The sequence below is a fragment of the Mobula birostris genome, chromosome 17, assembly GCF_030028105.1.
Source record: "Mobula birostris isolate sMobBir1 chromosome 17, sMobBir1.hap1, whole genome shotgun sequence".
Lineage (NCBI taxonomy): Eukaryota > Metazoa > Chordata > Chondrichthyes > Myliobatiformes > Myliobatidae > Mobula > Mobula birostris.
The window spans coordinates 14,173,772-14,193,401 of NC_092386.1; the positions used below are offsets into that span (position 1 = coordinate 14,173,772).

At 45.0% G+C, this 19,630-nt stretch overlaps 1 protein-coding gene across 1 annotated transcript in view; it reads right to left on the reverse strand.

The window, feature by feature from the left end:
• Nucleotides 1-2,172: 2,172 nt before the first annotated feature.
• msh3 (mutS homolog 3 (E. coli)) overlaps nt 2,173-19,630 on the reverse strand; it is a 265,620-nt gene continuing 248,162 nt past the window's right edge. Inside the window, exon 24 of the mRNA XM_072281028.1 lies at nt 2,173-3,139. Within this exon, the coding sequence (XP_072137129.1) occupies nt 3,058-3,139 (82 nt within the window). The 3' untranslated portion in view covers nt 2,173-3,057. The remainder of the gene's footprint in view (nt 3,140-19,630) is intronic.

Sequence of the window (19,630 nt, forward strand, 5' to 3'; positions counted from 1 at the left end):
ATTAGCCATTTCCGCTCTGGGAAAAAGTCTCTGGCTGTCCACTTGATCTATGCGCCTTATCCTTTTGTACACTTCCATCAAGTTACTTCTTAACCTCCTTCATTCCAAAGGAAAAAAATCCTAGCTCACTCAACCTTTCCTCACAAGACACACTCTCTAATCCTGGCAAATCTCCTCTGCACCCTCTCCAAAGCTTCCACGTCCTTCCTATAATGCGGCGACCTGAACTGAAAATAAGTTTCGGTGGTCTGCAATTAAATTTAGTGTCAATTAGCGGGGATCTGAGCTGTTTCCGTCTCCAGCTGGAAAAGCATCAACAGTGGCAGAAAGAATTTTCTGCAGCACAGCTACAGTTGTTATGGTGACAAATCCAATAGCCAAATTGCACTCATTTTGCAATTAATCACTGGGAATTTCATGCTGCAAGAGAGAACACTCTGCTCCTTTCCAAATGATACCATTTAAGGCCATTTTCAACATAAGATTGAGCCTCTGGAATAGGCTGCAAAAGAGGCACAATTTGGTCGACCATCTTCAAACAACTGGAGACTAAGAGATTACAGAGAGATTAGCTTCATTTGTCACATGTACATTGACACATACTGGATATGAAGCCACCGGCTGCCTGCCTGAGCACATGAAGTCAGCGCTAGTGGACTGAACGGGGATGAGATGTACGGTGAGATCCAATAGCTAGGAAGGAGGTACTGCAACACTCCGTGGAGAGGGACAAGTCACAGAAGACGTAATGGTCACCCAGAGCAACCAAGGAAGACCACAGTTTGTGATGCTTGTTTATATCATTGGACCTGGACCTTTGAGGTTGTGAGAGTGGAACTGCCCCCGTGCAATGGTTTTTCACTTTAAAAACTCTCCCGCACGTTACTTGTCATCGTCGGACGCGATGAGCAACCCCCACATTGAAACATACAAGGAAACGTGTCATTGTGTCAATGACCAGGCGAGTCTGAGGATGTGCCGACGGCAGCCCGCAAGTGTTGCCACGTTTCCAGCGCCAACATTGCATGCACAAAGTTTACTAACCCAATGTTTGGAGGAAAACCTTGCAATCATGAGAAGAATGTACAAACTCCCTACAGATAGCATTGGAAATTGAACTCTGACTGGAATGCACTGCCAGCAACGGTGGTGGAGGCGGATACAATAGGGTCTTTTAAGAGACTCTTGGATAGGTATATAAAGCTTAGCAAAATAGAGGCTTATGCAGTAGGGAAATTCTAGGCAGCTTCTAGAGTAGGTTACATGGTCGGCACAACATTGTGGGCTGAAGGGCCTGTAATCTGCTGTAGATTTCTATGTTCTATGTTGGCGCCGTAAAACGTTGCGCTAACCGCTACACTATGGCGATGCTGCAGAGACAGAAAGTGTGAGAAGCAGGGAGAAGCTCACACAATTGAAAGACTGCCCGTTCCTTTTTAAACGGGAAATCCCAAAACGCCCGAAATTAGTAAGGCTCAAACTCATTATCAAGAAAGCCTCTCCTCATGAGTAACAAATGATCAAGGAAAATTACACTGTTTATTCAAAAGAATTCAACAACCGCTGTCCATTTGGGTCCATTGCGTTCATTGATTCCAAATGTTTTCCACTGAAACAACTTCAATTTAGAATAGAGATGGGGAGGAATTTCTTTAGCCAGAGGGTGGTGAATCTGTGGAATTCAGTGCCACAGATGGCTGCGGAGGCCAAGTCATTGGGTATATTTAAAGTGGAGGTTGATAAGTTCTCAAATGGTAAGGGTGTCTAAGTTTATGGGAAGAAGGTAGGAGAATGGGGTTGAGAGGGATGATAAGTCAGCCATAATGAAATAGCAGAACAGACTTGATGGACCCAATGGCCTAATTCTGCTGGGACACTGTGCCAGCAACTCAATTCTATGTTCTTGGAGTTGGTCACTTTTGAAACAGCGTTATAAATTCAGTAGAGCAAGCAATAAACACAAAGTGGCTCGTAATTTTTTTTGAGCAGGCTGCTTGGTGAGTTCAGGACTGGCTGCGGGGGTGTACAAAGTTAAACAGTCCACCCATTTCACTGGAAAAACTTGAGAAATAGCAGCACAGAATAAATGTATCGCAGACATCAGCTTCTGCCTTCTGGAATCAGAAAAATACACAGTGCGAGCGAGGTTCGTGCAGGAAAATGAGGACACAAAGAAAATACATTTTAATTTATTTGGCTTGGCTTACAAAATATTGCATTAATTATGAACTTCTGCATAATGTTTCAATTTCACACTGATATTACATATATTCTATTTTAGGTGGACACTGTGTTTCTCCCCTGTAACTGCATAAGAGTGCTTCATTGACAAAATACAGAATTAATTAAGCAAACTTTCCATTTAAAAATAGTCTCCATATTGCTTTAGCACACTGTGTGATCCTCAATACTGGAAGCACGATGCCATATATACATATATTAAAAAAAATCCGTATTAGTCTGTTCAATTCAACATAACATTCAGAAAAAAAAGCTTCGCAGGGAGATTCTAGTTTGCAATCTTAAAACAAAGGTGCAGAATTCAGTGCCGAACAGTGTTCCCTGCTTCGAAGGTTAAAGTCTTTTCCAGCTTGTCAGTAATTACAATACCTTTCTGAAGCGGATGGAGTGTTAAAATGTCAAAGTTGTACTATAGAGGATGAGGGCCAAGTGATACAGCTGCTGAGATTACTGACGGACATCTTAAAGTTCTTCTACACGCTGCCCATAATGGACAATCAGGTGAGCAAATTAAAGCAAAAAATGACAGAGTGATTTGAAAATGAGCTATGAGTAAAACTGGTTCCTCCCGATGGAAGAACAGAAACCCGGTTAAACATTCTTCACTGTTTTGATATCAAGGATTTACATGAAGAATATAAATAACTTCAACGCGGGTAGAAAACGTCTGAAATATCACATCCACCTTCACAAACAATGTTAGGAAACTGTCTCATCGGCTGTTTATAGAACCTCAAGCTTCCCTCACATGGAAATACAAGAGGGGAAGAACATACCTTATCAGTTTATTGACTCAAAAATGAATAAAAATTAATCTTATTTATTCACCGTCAGCCAGTCCATTAGTTCCTTCCTTTCATTTATGTTCCAGAGTTCAAAGAAGAATTTCAATTTCTCCCTACAAGAAACAATGATGACACATTGTACATGTGGTATTGAAAATTGGCTGCAATTTCTTCAACAGGGAGCAAGAATTAAGATTTCATTTACATTTATATAACTTTCTTGGAAGTCATATTTCAAATCCCACGATGATGCAGGAACAAAATCCCAAATATCTTTGTCCGTAAACAAAAAAAACAACTTGAATTCACATAAATTTGAGTCAACAATCCAGCACATTTCAAAGCAGCATCTGACACATTACTGTACCTTTATGTAAGGCCGAATGCTCATTCCGTCCAGGCAAGAAATAAGACATAGGAGCAGAAATAAGCCATTCAGCCCACCGAGTCTACTCTGTCATGCGATTCTGGTTGATTAATTATCCCTCTCAACCCTAATCTTCTGCCCTCTTCCCAAAACCTTTGATACCCTGACTAATCAAAAACCTATCAACCTCCGCTTTAAATACATACAATGATTTAGTTCAAGATGTAAGATTTAATGTCATTTCCAGTACACAAGTGCAAAGGAGAATGAAGTAATCGTTACTCTGGATTCGATGTAGCACAGGAAAAAACACAAAAGATAAAGAACACAATAAATATAAATACATAAGATTGCTTATACACATAGACTGTACTTCCATTAAGTGATGCTAGGCTGTATGTAAAGTGGCTGACAGGAAATAATAAAGTAGTGGTGGAATTAGTGGGTGGTGTTGATCAGCCTTACTGCTTGGGGTAAGTAATTATTTTTAGACCATAAGACACAGGAGCACAATTAGGCCATTCAGCCCATTGAGTCTGTTCCGCCACCGATCATGGCTGATCCATTCCCTCTCAACCCCAGTCTCCTACCTTCTCTCTATAACCTGTCACGCCCTGAGTTATCAAGAATCTAAGTCAGGTTTGAGTCGAGTGGCCCTGGCATGGCTGCTACATAGCCTCCTCCCTGAGGGAATAGGACAAACCGTTCATGAACAAAGTGGGAGGGATCCTTCATGATGTTATTGGCCTTTATCCAGCACATTTATCAAGGATTGGCATTAAGTACAATCAAGGATACACCCACCCATCCAGCATCCTCTACAACTTCCTACCATCCAGTCGGAGACTCTGATGCATAAAGACAAGTACAATCAAGATGGGAAACAGCGTCTTCCCCCAGGCCATTAGGCTTCTGAACTCCCTGCCACATCACATTCGAGTGTCACTGGATAATTTGAACTGTACTCTACAATATTTTATTTATGCAGTTTACTTTATTTATGAGCATTTCATTTGAGGATCTAATCCTTACTTTCCTAAGTTATTGTGTTTTATAAGTGCATTATGTATACTACTATGCTTGACACCCTGGCCTGAAGACACGTTGTCTCAGCTGGTGGTATGAATGTAATAGTTAAATGACAATAAGCTTGACTTGACTTTCTGCATATATGTCCGTGATGGCAGATAGACCGGTGTCAATGATGCGTTGGGCATTTTTGACTACCTGTTGAGGAGACATCCTGCCTGCCGCAGTGTATCTTCCATACCAAGCAGTGATGTAGCTCGTTAGGGCAATATCTGCTGCACGTCTGTAGAATGACATGAGTATGGATGTGCAAAGTCCGACTCTCTTCAGTCTCTTCAGAAAGTGGAGACATTGGTGAGCTTTCTTGACTACGTAGGATGTGTTTTGGAACCAGGAGAAGTCGTGTGTGATCTGCACTCCCAAGAGTTTGAAATTGTCCGCAGTTTCCACTGCTATGCCACCAATGTAAAAGGCGGGGGGGGGTGGGGTGTGAGTGGCGTGGGTTCTCCTGAAGTCAATAATCATCTCCTTATCTTCTTAACATTAAGCCCTTGAGCTCTTCCACCTCCTCTCTGTAGGCCACTTCATCGTTGTGGGTGATGTGTTGTGTCATCAGCGAACTTGACAATGAGATTACTCGGGTGTTTGGCCGTGCAGTCCTATGTGTGAAAGTGTACAGAATTGGCTCAGCACACAGCCCTGGGGGGACAGGGGGGGGCGGTGGTGGAGGACGATGGGGAGGGAGAGGCATTTATGCATCCAGACTATCTGAAGTCTGTTGGTTAGGAAGTCCAATACCCAGCTGCACAATGGTCTATTTAGACTGAAGAGAAGGATTTGTTCACCAATGTCTGAGGGACAATAGTGTTGAAAGCTGAACTGAAATCCAGAAACAGTATCATTTTGGATCTCCCCCTCCCCCTCTCAAATCTCTTACTAGCTCTTTCTTCAGTTAGTCCTGACGAAGGGTCTCGGCCTGAAACGTCGATTGTACCTCTTCCTAGAGATGCCGCCTGGCCTGCTGTGTTCACCAGCAACTTTGATGTGTGTTGTCTAAGTTCCCCTTAAACTTTTCACCTTTCACCCTTAACCTATGACCTCTAGTTGTAGTCCCACCCAACCTCAGTGGAAAAAGCCTGCTTGCATTTACCCTATCTATACCCCTCATAGTTTTACATACCTCTATCAAATCTCCTCACAATTTTCTAGCGATATGGCTTCCTCCCATATTCCAAAGACCTACAGGTTAGGGTTAGTGAGCTGTGTGCATGTAGCACGTTGGCACCTGAAGTGTCAGCAGGCTGCCCAGCACAGTCCTCAAGGATTTGAACACTGCATTTCACTGTATGTATGAATGTTCACGTGCCCAATGGTGCTAATCTTTAAAAAATAACTTCAAGTTACTTGTTTAAAAAACGCTTTTGACAAGTGTCTTAATGTTAGTCACATTGTGGCAGAGAAAGGGGCTGGACAGGCTGCCATTATGAAGGAACAAGTATGAAGCATCTACAATAATGAACTCTTGCAAATTTCAAGTCCGTTATGTTTCTGAAGAGGAGCAGGAACAGAGTCTGGGAAATGTATGAAAAGCTCTAAAAGGTCTCCAGGGTAGAAACAAACTGATTACTGGCATAGTAGTTTCCACCCTGAAAATCAGTTTCCCAGTGCCTGAAGATAATTAGTTACTTACATTAGTTACTCTGGAGAGCTCGTCAGCTCATAGCACATAGCAGTGTATCGTAGAAATGAGTACACATGGAATGAGTAAACCCTTGGAAAACTGTGATGTCAAGAGCAAAGTACCAGGTCGCACCCCCTCTGATTGTACATGCTACCATAGCTTACAAGGATCTTACACTTTTGAGTATTCAATGCCCATGTTTCCATGGGCATTCCAGTGTTAAAGAGTAGATAAAGCTGAGCTTTATTTGTCACATGTACTCGAAACATACAGTGAAATGCGTCATTTCCATCAACGACCAACATAGTCCAAGGAGCAGCCCACAAGACACAGGGAAAATGTATAAACTCCTTAAGAAATTGAACCTGGGTTGCTGACACTATGTAGGGTCACACTATCCATGAAAGCTTTCAATTTTTCTAAAGTTTCAACATCCTTCCTATAACAAGGTGACCAGAACTGAACACAATACTGCAAACGTGGTCTAAGCTTAGTTTTATAGAGCTCACACTTCTTGAGCTCAATCACCTGACCAATAAAAGCCAAAACATCATATGTCTTCATAACAACTCTATCAGCTTGCCTGGCAACTGCGAGGGATCTATAGACGTGGACCCCAAGATCCCTCTGTCCCTCCACAATGCCAAGAATTCTGCCTTTAACCCTGTGCACTGCCTTCAAAATGAAGCACTTCACACTTCTCTGGACCAAACTCAATCACATACCTGCCAAAAGAACATCTACAGGCATCCTGACCTCTGCAAGGGACTGGCAGCTGTTGGTGGACCTCGAACGGCAGCTGAAGTTCCCCAACCATATCGCAGCCGCCACCCTGAGACCAGACATTGTCCTAGTGTCTGAGTCTACTAAGCAAGTGGTGCTGCTGGAGCTGACAGTCCCATGGGAAGATAGCTTGGAAGAGGCCTTTGAAAGGAAGCTCTCCAAGTACGCAGGACTGGTCAGCAACTGTCAGCAGGCTGGATGGAGAGCGAGGTGTCTCCCAGTGGAGGTTGGTTGTAGGGGATTTGCAGCCCGTTCCTTAGTTAGAGCCTTCAGCATTTTGGGCATTGAGGGACAGAGGAAGAGGAGAGCCATCCGCAGTACCACCGATGTGGCAGAGAGGGCCTCAAGATGGCTGTGGCTCAAAAGAGGGGAGCCATGGAGTCATAAGTAGCTAGCCATCTGGACACAAGCTGGGGTCTGATCAGCCCCGGCTGGGTCACCTGGAGGAGGGTGTATAATGTTGAAAGACCCGAAACATTACTGAAGATATGTCCAGAAGCATCAGTAGATGTACGTACACAGCATCTGCCACCTATCAGCCCAAGCTCTGCATCCTGTCAATGTCCCACTGCACCCGACTACAATCCTCCAGATAATCTACACCACCACCAACCTTCATGCCATCTGCAAGCTTACTAACCCACCCTTCCACTTCCTTATCCAAGTCATTTATACAAAAAGATCACCAAGAGCAGCTTTCCAGACCAGATCCCTGCGGAACATCACTGGCCACTGACCACCAGACAGAATACATTGTCTATCCTGCTTTCACCTTCTTCTTCCACAGCACTGCTGCTTCAAGAGCTCCAGGTCCTACGGCCAACAGCAATCAAAGATACCGTACTGGACTCTCTGTGGACTTGTGGAATTTCCGGAAAGCAGCAGCACCTGCCCAGTATGCCTCTATCACAAGACACAGGTTTCTATCCATTGTGAGCTACACTGAATAGAGCCCATTTTTTTTTTAGTTAAAGAGTGTGTGCTGCCTGCCAGTTAGGCACCGACAGTGAGTTTTGACATGTCAAAACCATGTGTCTGGATGAAGGCGATTGCAGCCAGAAGGGAATAAACATTCAGATTTCTAGAATATATGAGATGACAGGATAAGTTTACAGCATGCTGTCTGGCCATAGAACCAGCATCGTGGACGGACGGACCATCAACAGGACCGAAAGTTGGACTTCTCCCCACAGCTTCTCCACAATGTTAAGTTTTATGACCTAGTGCAAACTGAATGCTTCTTTCTGTTGATTGACAATGAAATTAAAATGCATGGAATGAAGTTAATATTTAAAACTCAAAGTTCAAAGTAAGTTTATGATCAAAGTACATATATCACCATATACAGCTCTGAGATTCATTTTCTTGTGGGCATTCACAGTAAGTGAAAGAAAGACAATAGAATCAATGAAAGACCATACCCAACAGGATGGACAAATACCAATGTGAAAACAGCAACAAACTGTAGAAATGCAAAAAAAAAGAAATAATAAGTAGAAAGAATAAATATTGAAAACATGAGATGAAGAGTCCTTGAAAGTGCCTCTTGGTTGTTGGAACAGTTCAGTGATGGGGCGAGTGAAGTTGAGCAAAGTTATCCCCTTGGGTCCAAGAGCCCAACAGATGAGGAGTAACAATTGCTCCTGAACCTGGTAGTGTGGGTCCTGAGGCTCCTAAACCACCTTCCTGATGGCAGCAGTGAGAAGAGAGCATGACTTGGGTTGTGGGGGGTCAGTGATGAAGGACGCTGCTTTCTAGTGACAACGCTCCGTGTAGGTGTGCTCATTGGTGGGGAGGCTTTGACCCGTGATGGACTGGGCCCCATCCACTACTGGAGGTAATTCAGAAAACGTGTAGGAAAGAAGAGTTGCTGCCATGTGGAGGCTTGCCTGCAGGCAAAATTCTCCCGACAGCGAGCACATTGAGTGTTTAATGCCTGGTTATTGGAAATAATTCAGAAAATGTGTATCCACTACTTTCTGTGGGCTTTCCTATACAAGAGCATTGGTATTTCCATATCAGGTAAGAGGCGACCAATCCCTGCGGTACATCAGTAGTCACATGCCTCCAGTCAGAGACTGTAACAAAAACCAATTTCCCCCTGGGATCAATAAAGCATGACTATGACCATCCATCTACAACCACCCCTTGGCTTCTTTTGCAAAGCGAATATCTAATCCAATTTACTACCTCACCTTGAACATCAAGCTGCTGAACCTTCTTGACCAACCTCGCATGCAGGACCTCGTCAGCCTTGTCCACTGCCTTGCAAAAAATCCATTCAAGACCTCTCCCATCTCTTTCGGCTCTACATCTGATCTTCTAGAGGACCAATTTTGTCCCTTGCTATCCTTTTGCTCTTAATATATTCCAAGAAGCTGTTAGGATTCTCCTCCACCTCGTCTGCTAGAGCAACCTCATGTCTTCTACCCATAAAGCATGATCAGATGAGTTCTCCAGTCTATCCTGACTGAGCACTGCTGTGACATTCTCCCTAACTAGTAATTCCACCCCCCCCCACTTAATTCCTCCTGCTCTATCATATCTAAAAGAGCGGAACCCCAGAATATTGAGCTGCCTCTCCTCCAACCAAGTCTCACCAGTGGCTACAATGTCATAATTCATGCTGATCTCACTGCTTTTCCTACAATACTTCGGTCACCAAATTACAGGAAGGATATTAATAAGGTTGAAAGAGTGCAGAGAAGGTTTACAAGGATGTTGCCGGGACTTGAGAAACTCAGTTACAGAGAAAGGTTGAATAGGTTAGGACTTTATTCCCTGGAGCGTAGAAGAATGAGGGAAGATTTGATAGATGTAGATAAAATTATGATGGGTATAGATACAGTGAATGCAAGCAGGCTTTTTCCACTGAGGCAAGGGGAGAAAATAACCAGAGGACATGGGTTAAGGGTGAGGGGGGAAAAGTTTAAAGGGAACATGGGGGGGGGCTTCTTCACACAGAGAGTGGTGGGAGTGTGGAATGAACTGCCAGACAAGGTGGTAAATGCGGGTTCTTTTTTAACATTTAAGAATAAATTGGACAGATACATGGATGGGAGGTGTATGGAGGGATATGGTCCATGGGCAGGTCAGTGGGACTAGGCAGAAAATGGTTCGGTACAGCCAAGAAGGGCCAAGAGGCCTGTTTCTGTGCTGTAGTTTTTCTATGGTTTTTATGCTTTCTAATACTCCTTTCTTTGAAATATACGCAGCTCAGAATATTAGTCCCAAGATGCTCAACCTTTCGATTCCTGACTTTGTACGTAGGCTTAACAACATCTTTCTCCACAACCTCTCCTTATCTGTTCTGGTGCTCTGGCACCCATCCCCCTGCATCTCTAGCTTAAACCATCCCCCTGCCGCATCATGCAGCATTAGCAAACCTTCCTACTGGGATATTAGTCCCCCTCCAGTTCAGGTGTAAATCATCTCTTCTGGACAGGTTCACCTTCCCTGGAAGAGAGCCCAGTGATTCCAAAAATCTGAGGCCCTCCCTCCTGCACGAACACAGTGAAATGGCTTATTTGTGTTGATGACCAAAACAGCCCAAGGATGTGCCAGGGGCAGCTCACAACTTACTACTCCTGACCACACGTCTTTGAAGTGTAGAAGGAAACTGGATAAGTTATGGGGAGAAGTTACTAACTCCTGACAGACAACAGTGGGAATCAAACCCCAGCTGGTGATCACTGGTACTGTAAAGTGATTGTGCTAACCACCACACTACGGTGCTATCTCCCACGTCCCAACAATGTTCAGGTTAGAGTTAGTGAGTTCCGGACATGGTGTGCTGGTGTCAGAAGCACAGGGACACTTGCAGGCTGCCCCCAGCACATCCTCAGACTGTGTTTGTTGTTGACACCAACAACGCCTTTCATTGTATGTTTTGATGTCCATGTGATAAATAAAGCTAACCTTTATCATTTATCTTGAACCCACACCCCTGTACCCCATTTTCTCTCAGATACCCACTACTATACCCATACGTAGAAAGCATTCTTCTAGGGTGCATCACAACCTGGTATGGAAGTTGTCCTTTCCAAGACTGAAAGAAGCTGCAGAAGATCATGAACACAGCACAGCACATCACACAAACCAATCTTCCGTCCTTGGACTCACTTTACACCGCACGCTGTCGGAGCAGTGCTGCCAGGATAATCAAGGACACGACCCACCCAGCCAACACACTTTTCATCCCTCTTCCCTCCAGGAGAAGGCTCAGGAGCCTGAAGACTTGTACGGCCAGATTTGGGAACAGCTTCTTTCCAACTGTGATAAGACTGCTGAACGGATCCTGACCCGGATCTGGGCCGTACCCTCCAAATATCCGGACCTGCCTCTCGGTTTTTTTGCACTACCTCACTTCCCATTTTTCTATTTTCTATTAATGATTTATAATTTAACGTTTTAATATTTACTAATTTTTACTATTTTTAATATTTAATATTTGTAATCCAGGGAGCGGGAAGCGCAGAATCAAATATCGCTGTGATGATTGTACGTTCTAGTACCAATTGTTTGGCGACAATAAAGTATAAAGTATAAAAAAAAGTATACTGTACAAAGTAGTAGAGGAGAACCCGTGGTCGCTGGGACAACGTGCAGCTCCATGGAGACAGCACTAGGACTTACAACTGAACTTCACAATTCAAAGTAAATTTATTATCAAAGTACATCCATGTCACCATACACAACTCTGAGATTCAGTGTTCACTAGATTAGCTTTATTTGTCACAGGTACATTGAAATATTCAGTTAAATGCCAGTGAGGGTGTGCTGGGGGACAGCTGCCCTTCCAGCTCCAACACAGCATGCCTACGACTCACTAGCTCTGACCCAAACGTCTTTGGGATGTGGGAGAAGACCCACAAGGTCGCGGGGAGAAAGTACAAGCTCCATACAGACAGCACTGCGCTAACTGCTATGATACTGTACCGCCGTGGTGAGAGCAGCTTAGAGCCGCTGTATCTATTTCACCACCTCCACGGGCATCACTAAATATATTGTTTCTGTTGAATTTCAAATATGAGATTTTAAACAATACCTCTTCTGAGCTGCAAAAAGGTGGAAGTAAAAGTCAAAGGCAAGCTTCTTATCACTTAGGCAAATCAGTGAGAGGCATAGATCGAGTGGACAACCAGAGACTTTTCCAGGGCAGAAGTAGCTAATGCGTGACAGCAGCATTTTAAGGTGACTGGAGGAACGTATAGAAAGGGAGGATGTCTGAGGTAAATTCTTCACACACAGAGTGGTGGGTGCAAGGAACATCCTGCCAGGGGTGGTGGTAGAGGCTGATACATTAGGGGCATTTCCAAAACTCTTAGATAAGCACATGGCTGATTTTAAAAAAAATAGTGGAGGACTATGAAGGGGACAAGAGTTAGAATGATCCTGGATTAGGTTAAGGGATTGATGAATTAAGGGCTGAAGGGCGTACACTGTGCTGTTCTATGTCATATGTTAAAAGCAAGTGATCACTGACCTTGACATCATGTGTCTGTTACAAAACCTTGTTAGTACAGGAAATAATTGTAGAAGAGTACAATATGCAAGTTCTTTCTCAGCAAGGTTCAGGTAGTGATTGCTTCTCATTGACTCACCGTAAGAGTCCAAAACTTCCAGCAGACTAGTGCTCCTGTTACATGCTCAAGGAGATCTGTTTTTTTTTTCCTGTGAGAATGATGTAATGGTCTTTTGGAGGTCACCTGATATGATTTTCCCACCAATGTGAGGTCACGTGATGACATGTGTCCCGTGACTATATAAGGGTCGACCCAGGTGACGCAGGAGTTTTTTTTAGTTTGTAGATTTCCAGGTAGAACGTGCTGTATCTCCGTTTCTGTTGCGTGTTTGCTTTTGGTGATGCAGTTTCATTTTCAAAACGGAGTGTGCTTTCTGCTGCAGAATACCATATTATTTGAACTGGAAATTTTTGCTAGATGTGTTGATTTACTCAATTCCAATATTAGAAGGGAGAGTGAGGAATTTATCGAAGTTACAGGATTGAAGGATTGAGAGGAGTCGGCATCGTTTGGCAGTTTAATAAAGGATCGACCTTATTGAGTCTTCGTTGGAGCAGTAGCTACCTGCATCGAGATAACTCTTGCCAAAAAGAGCAGGAGTTCATGCAAAAAGGTGCTCTCTCTATCTCTCTAAAGGAATTTGAGGTCAGTTGATTTAAACTGTTTATTTTTGGCATCGTGAATCCTGTGGACAGAATCAGCAGGAAAGTTGCGTCTGTGAAGAAATTCTTCTCCAGAGAAGTCTCTCCCAATTGAACATGTAAATCTGTTATCGCTTTAAGAACTAGAGCCGAGTGGTGAGTTAGTGGACGGCTGCGTACCTGTTAATTTCCGGTTAAAGTTTTCGTTTGTTTTTTTTCCCTTATCATTTACCTGTGTTTAATAAATGTTTGGTTGTTTTTATATAACCTGCCTCAATTGATATTCATTGTTGCTGTTTACATAACACTCCTAAATAAACATGTGCTGTAGAAGACAACCTGATCCCTTCTTTCAAGGCTAGAAAACTTAAGACTTAAAAGCCTTGGGTGCCACAGTGGCAAGTGTAACGCTTCACAGCGTCAATTGGATTTCAATTCCCGCCACTGTCTGTTCGGAGTTTGCACCTTTTCCTCTGTGGGTTTCCTCCGGGTGCTCTGGTTTCCTCCTACATTCCAAAGATGCACGGGTTAGGGTTAGTAAATTGTGGGCCTGCTAACTTGGCGCCGGAAGAGTGGCGATATTTGCGGGCTGCCCCCAGCGTGTCGCCAGACTGTTGACACAAACGAAGCATTTCACTGGACGTTTGTGGCAAATAAAACTAATGTTTATCCTTAAGAAACCAGGACCAGAATGTGTTTGCTGATAGTAGCTCAGAATCAGCTGCTGTTCCTGTTTAATCTGAAATATTTCACACAGATTCAATATGAAAGTTGATCCACGAACAAAGGTGCTAAATAATTCATGAGCAGTTGGCGTGCAGGCTCTTTCAAGAGTAAAACCATTTCTATCTGTAAGACCTACTAATTTGTATTGAGCTTACATAAGTTTTATTTTGCTGTACAGCAGTATAATTCTAGTTTTATTTTTCATTTATCGTACAATTCCTTCCCATGCAAACTTCTGACTCTAGAGGTGATAATCAGGTCAATGTTTTCTGCTCCCAGTGTGAAGCAATCTCAGCAAGGGTGTATTCAATTTCTGAAGCGACTGCTTATTAAGATGTCTAATGGTTGTTCATTAGAATTGGTGGTACTAGAGAGGCTGCAGTAATGGCTTACGTGATGCAGAGAGAATGTGTATCTTAGAAACAATTGAGTTTGAGGAGCTTCAGTGCTACAGATTCTTTTGCCCTCATTTGGATGATACAGTTGTGGATTTTTTTTTGTTGAAATGGAGACCACTGAACAGCCGAAAAAAAATATTTAATGATAATCTTTCTTCCTCAAGTTCAAGTTTGATTGTTATTCAACCATACCTATGTACACAGGTGAATGAAGCAGCGTACCTATAGGACCAAGGTTGCAAAACAGTCACACACAGCGCATTATTTCCTGCATTGAGAATAGACCGTTAGCTAAACATTTTGAGAACGTGATGTGTAATACCTTTAATGAAACAGAATAAAACAGCAATTGAATAAGAGTTTATATTAAAAAGTCAACATAAAATTTTATATATAAGTTTATATAAAGATAGCTAATATAAAAAAAAGTAATTGAGTAATTGAAACTTGAGCTTGAGGAAGAAAGTTTATCATTAAGAACTTTTTTGCTGTTCTATGGTCTCCATTTCTGCAAAAAACCTCAACTGTATCATCCAAATGGTTCCTTCAGGCTGTTAATCCTGGGGGTGTTAAAGGGGATAAGCTCCCACGACCTATTAAATGCTTCCAATGCCGTGCACCGGTTTAAGATGATGCTATCAAAGATGTGCGGCAGTTTACTGGTAAATCATAAGGCAAGAGATTTGACTGAAAACATTACTGATAACACCTTTTCTGAAGCAGACAGTGAGGAGGCAGGTGGAAGTGGGGCTGGTTTGGGGTATGAGACCTGCTTGGGCATTGTGAGGCGCAACATGTTGCAGACGGACCCTGTATCACCGCTGAATGATCTGCAGAGTCGTCAATGAAAAAGAGTTTTGATGCCCGTCCACCTAACCCGGGTGCGCGGTTGGCTAAGTGCCGAGCCAATTTGGTGAGATCGAGAACGACTTTGGGCTTGTCAGCCCAAGCATATCGGGGTGTTGGGATACAGGTCCTAGAACATGGTACAATCTGGCGCTCGGACAATTTAAACACCGACGCAGATAGACTGGAAGTCCAAGTGTTGGGAACAGAGACAAGGAACACAGAAATTTGGGTTTCTTGTTCTGTGGCTGCCTATAAGACGACAAATTTCGAGGTGTATAATTTATACATTCTTTGATAATAAATGTATTTTGAACTTTGACAACCAAGTCCAGCCCCTGGCCTTCACCTGTGGCTTAACTACCAAGCCCAGCAGCAAAGTTTCTACTGATAGGAGAAGGGGCAATAGTGGGTTACTGGCACCTTAAAACCAGCTGCTTCAGGCAGATGGGGCTCGTCAGCTGTGGTTAGCCGCTCATCTAGCAGAAGGAAAACTCTGATCACAAACCTCCACTACCTTGTGGCTATACCCACTCAAGGGGAAGGCTTTGCGAGTAAACCCCGAGGGAAAAATCCAGAGATGGAGGCCTTAAGGCAGTCCTACATTGAATTAAGTGCTGACTAGCAACTCCTGCGAGGCTGGTGCCAAACTGTATCGGTCTCTGGCATTCCTTTGGGTTAATCAGATGGTTGGGGAGGGGGAGGTTGTTACCATGGGCAATACCTTGCTCTCCATATTGTACAGCCCAGACTTGCGCAACATCTACAGTTGACTCTGACCGACGGAGGCCCACACCACACCATACCAGACCATCATCCAAATGAGGCCAAGAGATCTCCAGCACTAAAACTTCTCAAACTAAGATACATATTCTCGCCGCATAACATAAACCATTACTGCATCTTCTCTAGCGCCACCAATTCTAACAAACAACAATTAGGCAGTCACCTCCTCTCTCAACTCCATTCAGAGCCCCAAATAGCCCATCCAGGTAAAGCAACACTTCACCTGCGAATCTGCTGCGGTCGTCTATTGTATCGGTGTTCCCAATGCAGCCTCCTCTACACTGGTGAGACCCGATATAAACTGGCGAATCGTTGCGTCAAGCACCTCCACTCCATCTGTCAAAAGTGGAATTTCCCTGTGGCCAACCATTTTAATTCCTATTCCCATTCCCAATCTGACACGTCATTCCATGGTCTCTTCTGCAGCAATGAGGCCACCCGCAGTGTGGAGAAGCAACACTTCATATTCCATCTTGGATAAGGGTTCTCAAACTGATGCCATGAATATAGAAACCATAGAAACTACAGCACAGAAACAGGCCTTTTGGCCCTTCTTGGCTGTGCCGAACCATTTTCTGCCTAGTCCCACTGACCTGCACCTGGACCATATCCCTCCATACACCTCCCATCCATGTATCTGTCCAATTTATTCTTAAATGTTAAAAAAGAACCCGCATTTACCACCTCGTCTGGCAACTCATTCCATACTCCCACCACTCTCTGTGTGAAGAAGCCTCCCCTAGTGTTCCCTTTAAACTTTTCCCCCCTCACCCTTAACCCATGTCCTCTGGTTTTTTTTCTCCCCTTGCCTCAGTGGAAAAAGCCTGCTTGCCTTCACTCTATCTATACCCATCATAATTTTATATACCTCTATCAAATCTCCCCTCATTCTTCTACGCTCCAGGGAATAAAGTCCTAACCTCTTCAACCTTTTTCTGTAACTAAGCTTCTCAAGTCCGGGCAACATCCTTGTAAACTTTCTCTGCACTCTTTCAACCTTATTTATATCCTTCCTGTAATTTGGTGACCAAAACTGAACACAATACTCCAGATTCGGCCTCACAATGCCTTATACAACCTCATCATAACATTCCAGCTCTTATACTCAATACTTTGATTAATAATATGAATTTCTCCTTCCAGTAATTTCCCCCCTCACCTTTCCCTCTGCTTCTATTCCCCACTCTGGCCTCTTAAATCTTCTTCTCACCTGCCTGTCCCCTCCTTCTTCCCTTTCTCCCATGGTCCACTCTCTTCTCCCATTAGGTTCCTTCCTCTCCAGCCCTTTACCATTCCCACCCACCTGGCTTCACCTACCACCCCCCCCCCCTCCCCAAATGTTTTATTCTGGCAACTTCCCCCTTCCTTTCTAGTCCTGAAGAAGGGTCTCAGCCAGAAACGTTGACTGTTTATTCATTTCCATAGATGCTACCTGACATACTGAGTTCCTCCAGCATTTTGTGTGCATTGCTTACGATTTCCAGCATCTGCAGAATATCATGTTAGGAACTGAACAGTCTAACTGTTATAAATAACTGAAATATGTTTACACCTATTGAACACTACAACCATTACAAACTAATAGCAGATTGTTTATTCAAACTCAGTGTGTTTAAAGGTCAAGCTTAAAGTAACTTTATTATATAAGTGCATATACGTCACTATACTGTACTGTGCAAAAGTCTTAGGCACATGTCTATAGCTAGGGTGCCTAAGACTTTTGCACAGTACTGTATTTGCCAATTTGGAGCGGAGAGCAAGTTTGTAAATCTGACAGGAGCAAAGTATGTTGGAAATGGCAAGAGTGGATCACAGCTGGAGGGGTGTGGGAGACGTGGCAGGGAAAGGGTGTCAGTGGTGAGGGTGGCGGGGGTACAGACACACCCAGTCCTGAGACACCAGGCAAGGTCAATTGATTCAAACAATCAGTTTATTGATCATTATAGAATGCCTGTCTGGTGCTTCCCGCTCCCTCCCCCTTTTTCCAACCATGATTCCTCTCTCCCTGTCCCCTTCCAGGTTGTGGAATCAGTTCAGAGTTGAGGTGGGTAAAAGCATGTTAACTATAGTGCAGTCCCGCTGATGGAAGCACTTTCATGCCTAATACCAGTGTTCATTCTGACAGAAAGCAGAAGCAGGTAATATAATTTAAACATTACATTTTGATTACTGTTTACAGTACTGTTATTTGATTACAAAGGAGCACTGAAATCTCAGCTACTATTTAAATGGGAAAAGGGGAGGGAGAGAGGAAGGAGGGAGAGGGGGAGGGGGGGAGGGGGAGAGGGGGAGGGGGGAGAGGGGGAGAGGGGGAGAGGGAGGGGGGAGAGGGGGGAGAGGGGGGAGAGGGGGGAGAGGGGGGAGAGGGGGGAGAGGGGGGGAGAGGGGGGGAGAGGGGGGGAGAGAGGGGGGGAGAGGGGGGGAGAGGGGGGGGAGAGAGGGGGGGAGAGAGGGGGGGAGAGAGGGGGGGGAGAGGGGGGGGAGAGGGGGGGGAGGGGGGGGAGAGGGGGGGAGAGGGGGGGGAGAGGGGGGGAGAGAGGGGGGAGAGGGGGGGAGAGAGGGGGGGAGAAGGGGGGGGAGAGAGGGGGGGAGAGGAGGGGGGAGAGGGGGGGGGAGAGGGGGGGGGAGAGGGGGGGGAGAGGGGGGGGAGAGGGGGGGGGAGAGGGGGGGGAGAGGGGGGAGAGGGGGGAGAGGGGGGAGAGGGGGAGAGGGGGAGAGGGGGGAGAGGGGGGAGAGGGGGGAGAGGGGGGAGAGGGGGGAGAGGGGGAGAGGGGGAGAGGGGGGAGAGGGGGAGAGGGGGGAGAGGGGGAGAGGGGGGGAGAGGGGGGGAGGGGGGGAGAGGGGGGGGAGGGGGGGAGGGGGGGAGAGGGGGGGGGAGGGGGGGAGGGGGGGAGAGGGGGGGGAGAGGGGGGAGAGGGGGGGAGAGGGGGGAGAGGGGGGAGAGAGGGGGGGAGAGGGGGGAGAGGGGGGGAGAGGGGGGGGAGAGGGGGGGAGAGGGGGGGAGAGAGAGGGGGGAGAGAGGAGAAAAATGTAAATTATCAAAGCGTTTTCACTGTGCTGAGGAATTTGATGACACACTTTAAGCTGTTCCCCTTCCAGGTAAGGAGGCTGCACATTGTTCAGTCCATGAGAAAATTGGTAAGCTACCATGCTAAAGCTGAAGTTTCATGAAACTCTCAGAGCAGGCTGCTGTTTTCACAAAGCTAAAAATGTCGCAGCACACAGCATTAACAACGTGGTGCTGTTTCAGAATTCATGGAGCTCTAATCCTGCACAATGTTCATATCGTTCTACTTCCTGCACACTAGACTGACACAGGAATGTGCAGGAAATAGAGGAAAACAGATGATGAGTTTCATTTGTCACATGTACATTGAAACATACAGTGAAATGCATCATTGGCGTCAATGACCAACGCAGTCCGAGGTTTCTGCTGAAACCCAATGAGCTCACATACTTCTAGTGCAAACATTGCACGTCCACATCTCACTAACCCTAACCCGCATGCCTTTGGGCTGTGGGAGGACACCAGAGCAACTGGAAGAAGCCCACCCGGTCACAAGGAGAACGTGCAAACTTCTTCCAGACTGCTGCGCTGTCGTGCTGCCGAAACAACGGGAGGCATCAAAATAATGCTTAAGGGAAGCAAAGTCAATTCCAACACAATGCCACGTCCAACTCAAAGTCAGTGACACTATCTTCCCACATTCAGCTCTTTTCATTGTGTAAGGTTTAGACATTGTGTAGGCAGAGGCGATTAGTTCAGTTGGGTAATAGATTACCAATTTCATTCGTTAGCACCAACATTGTGGACCAAAGGAC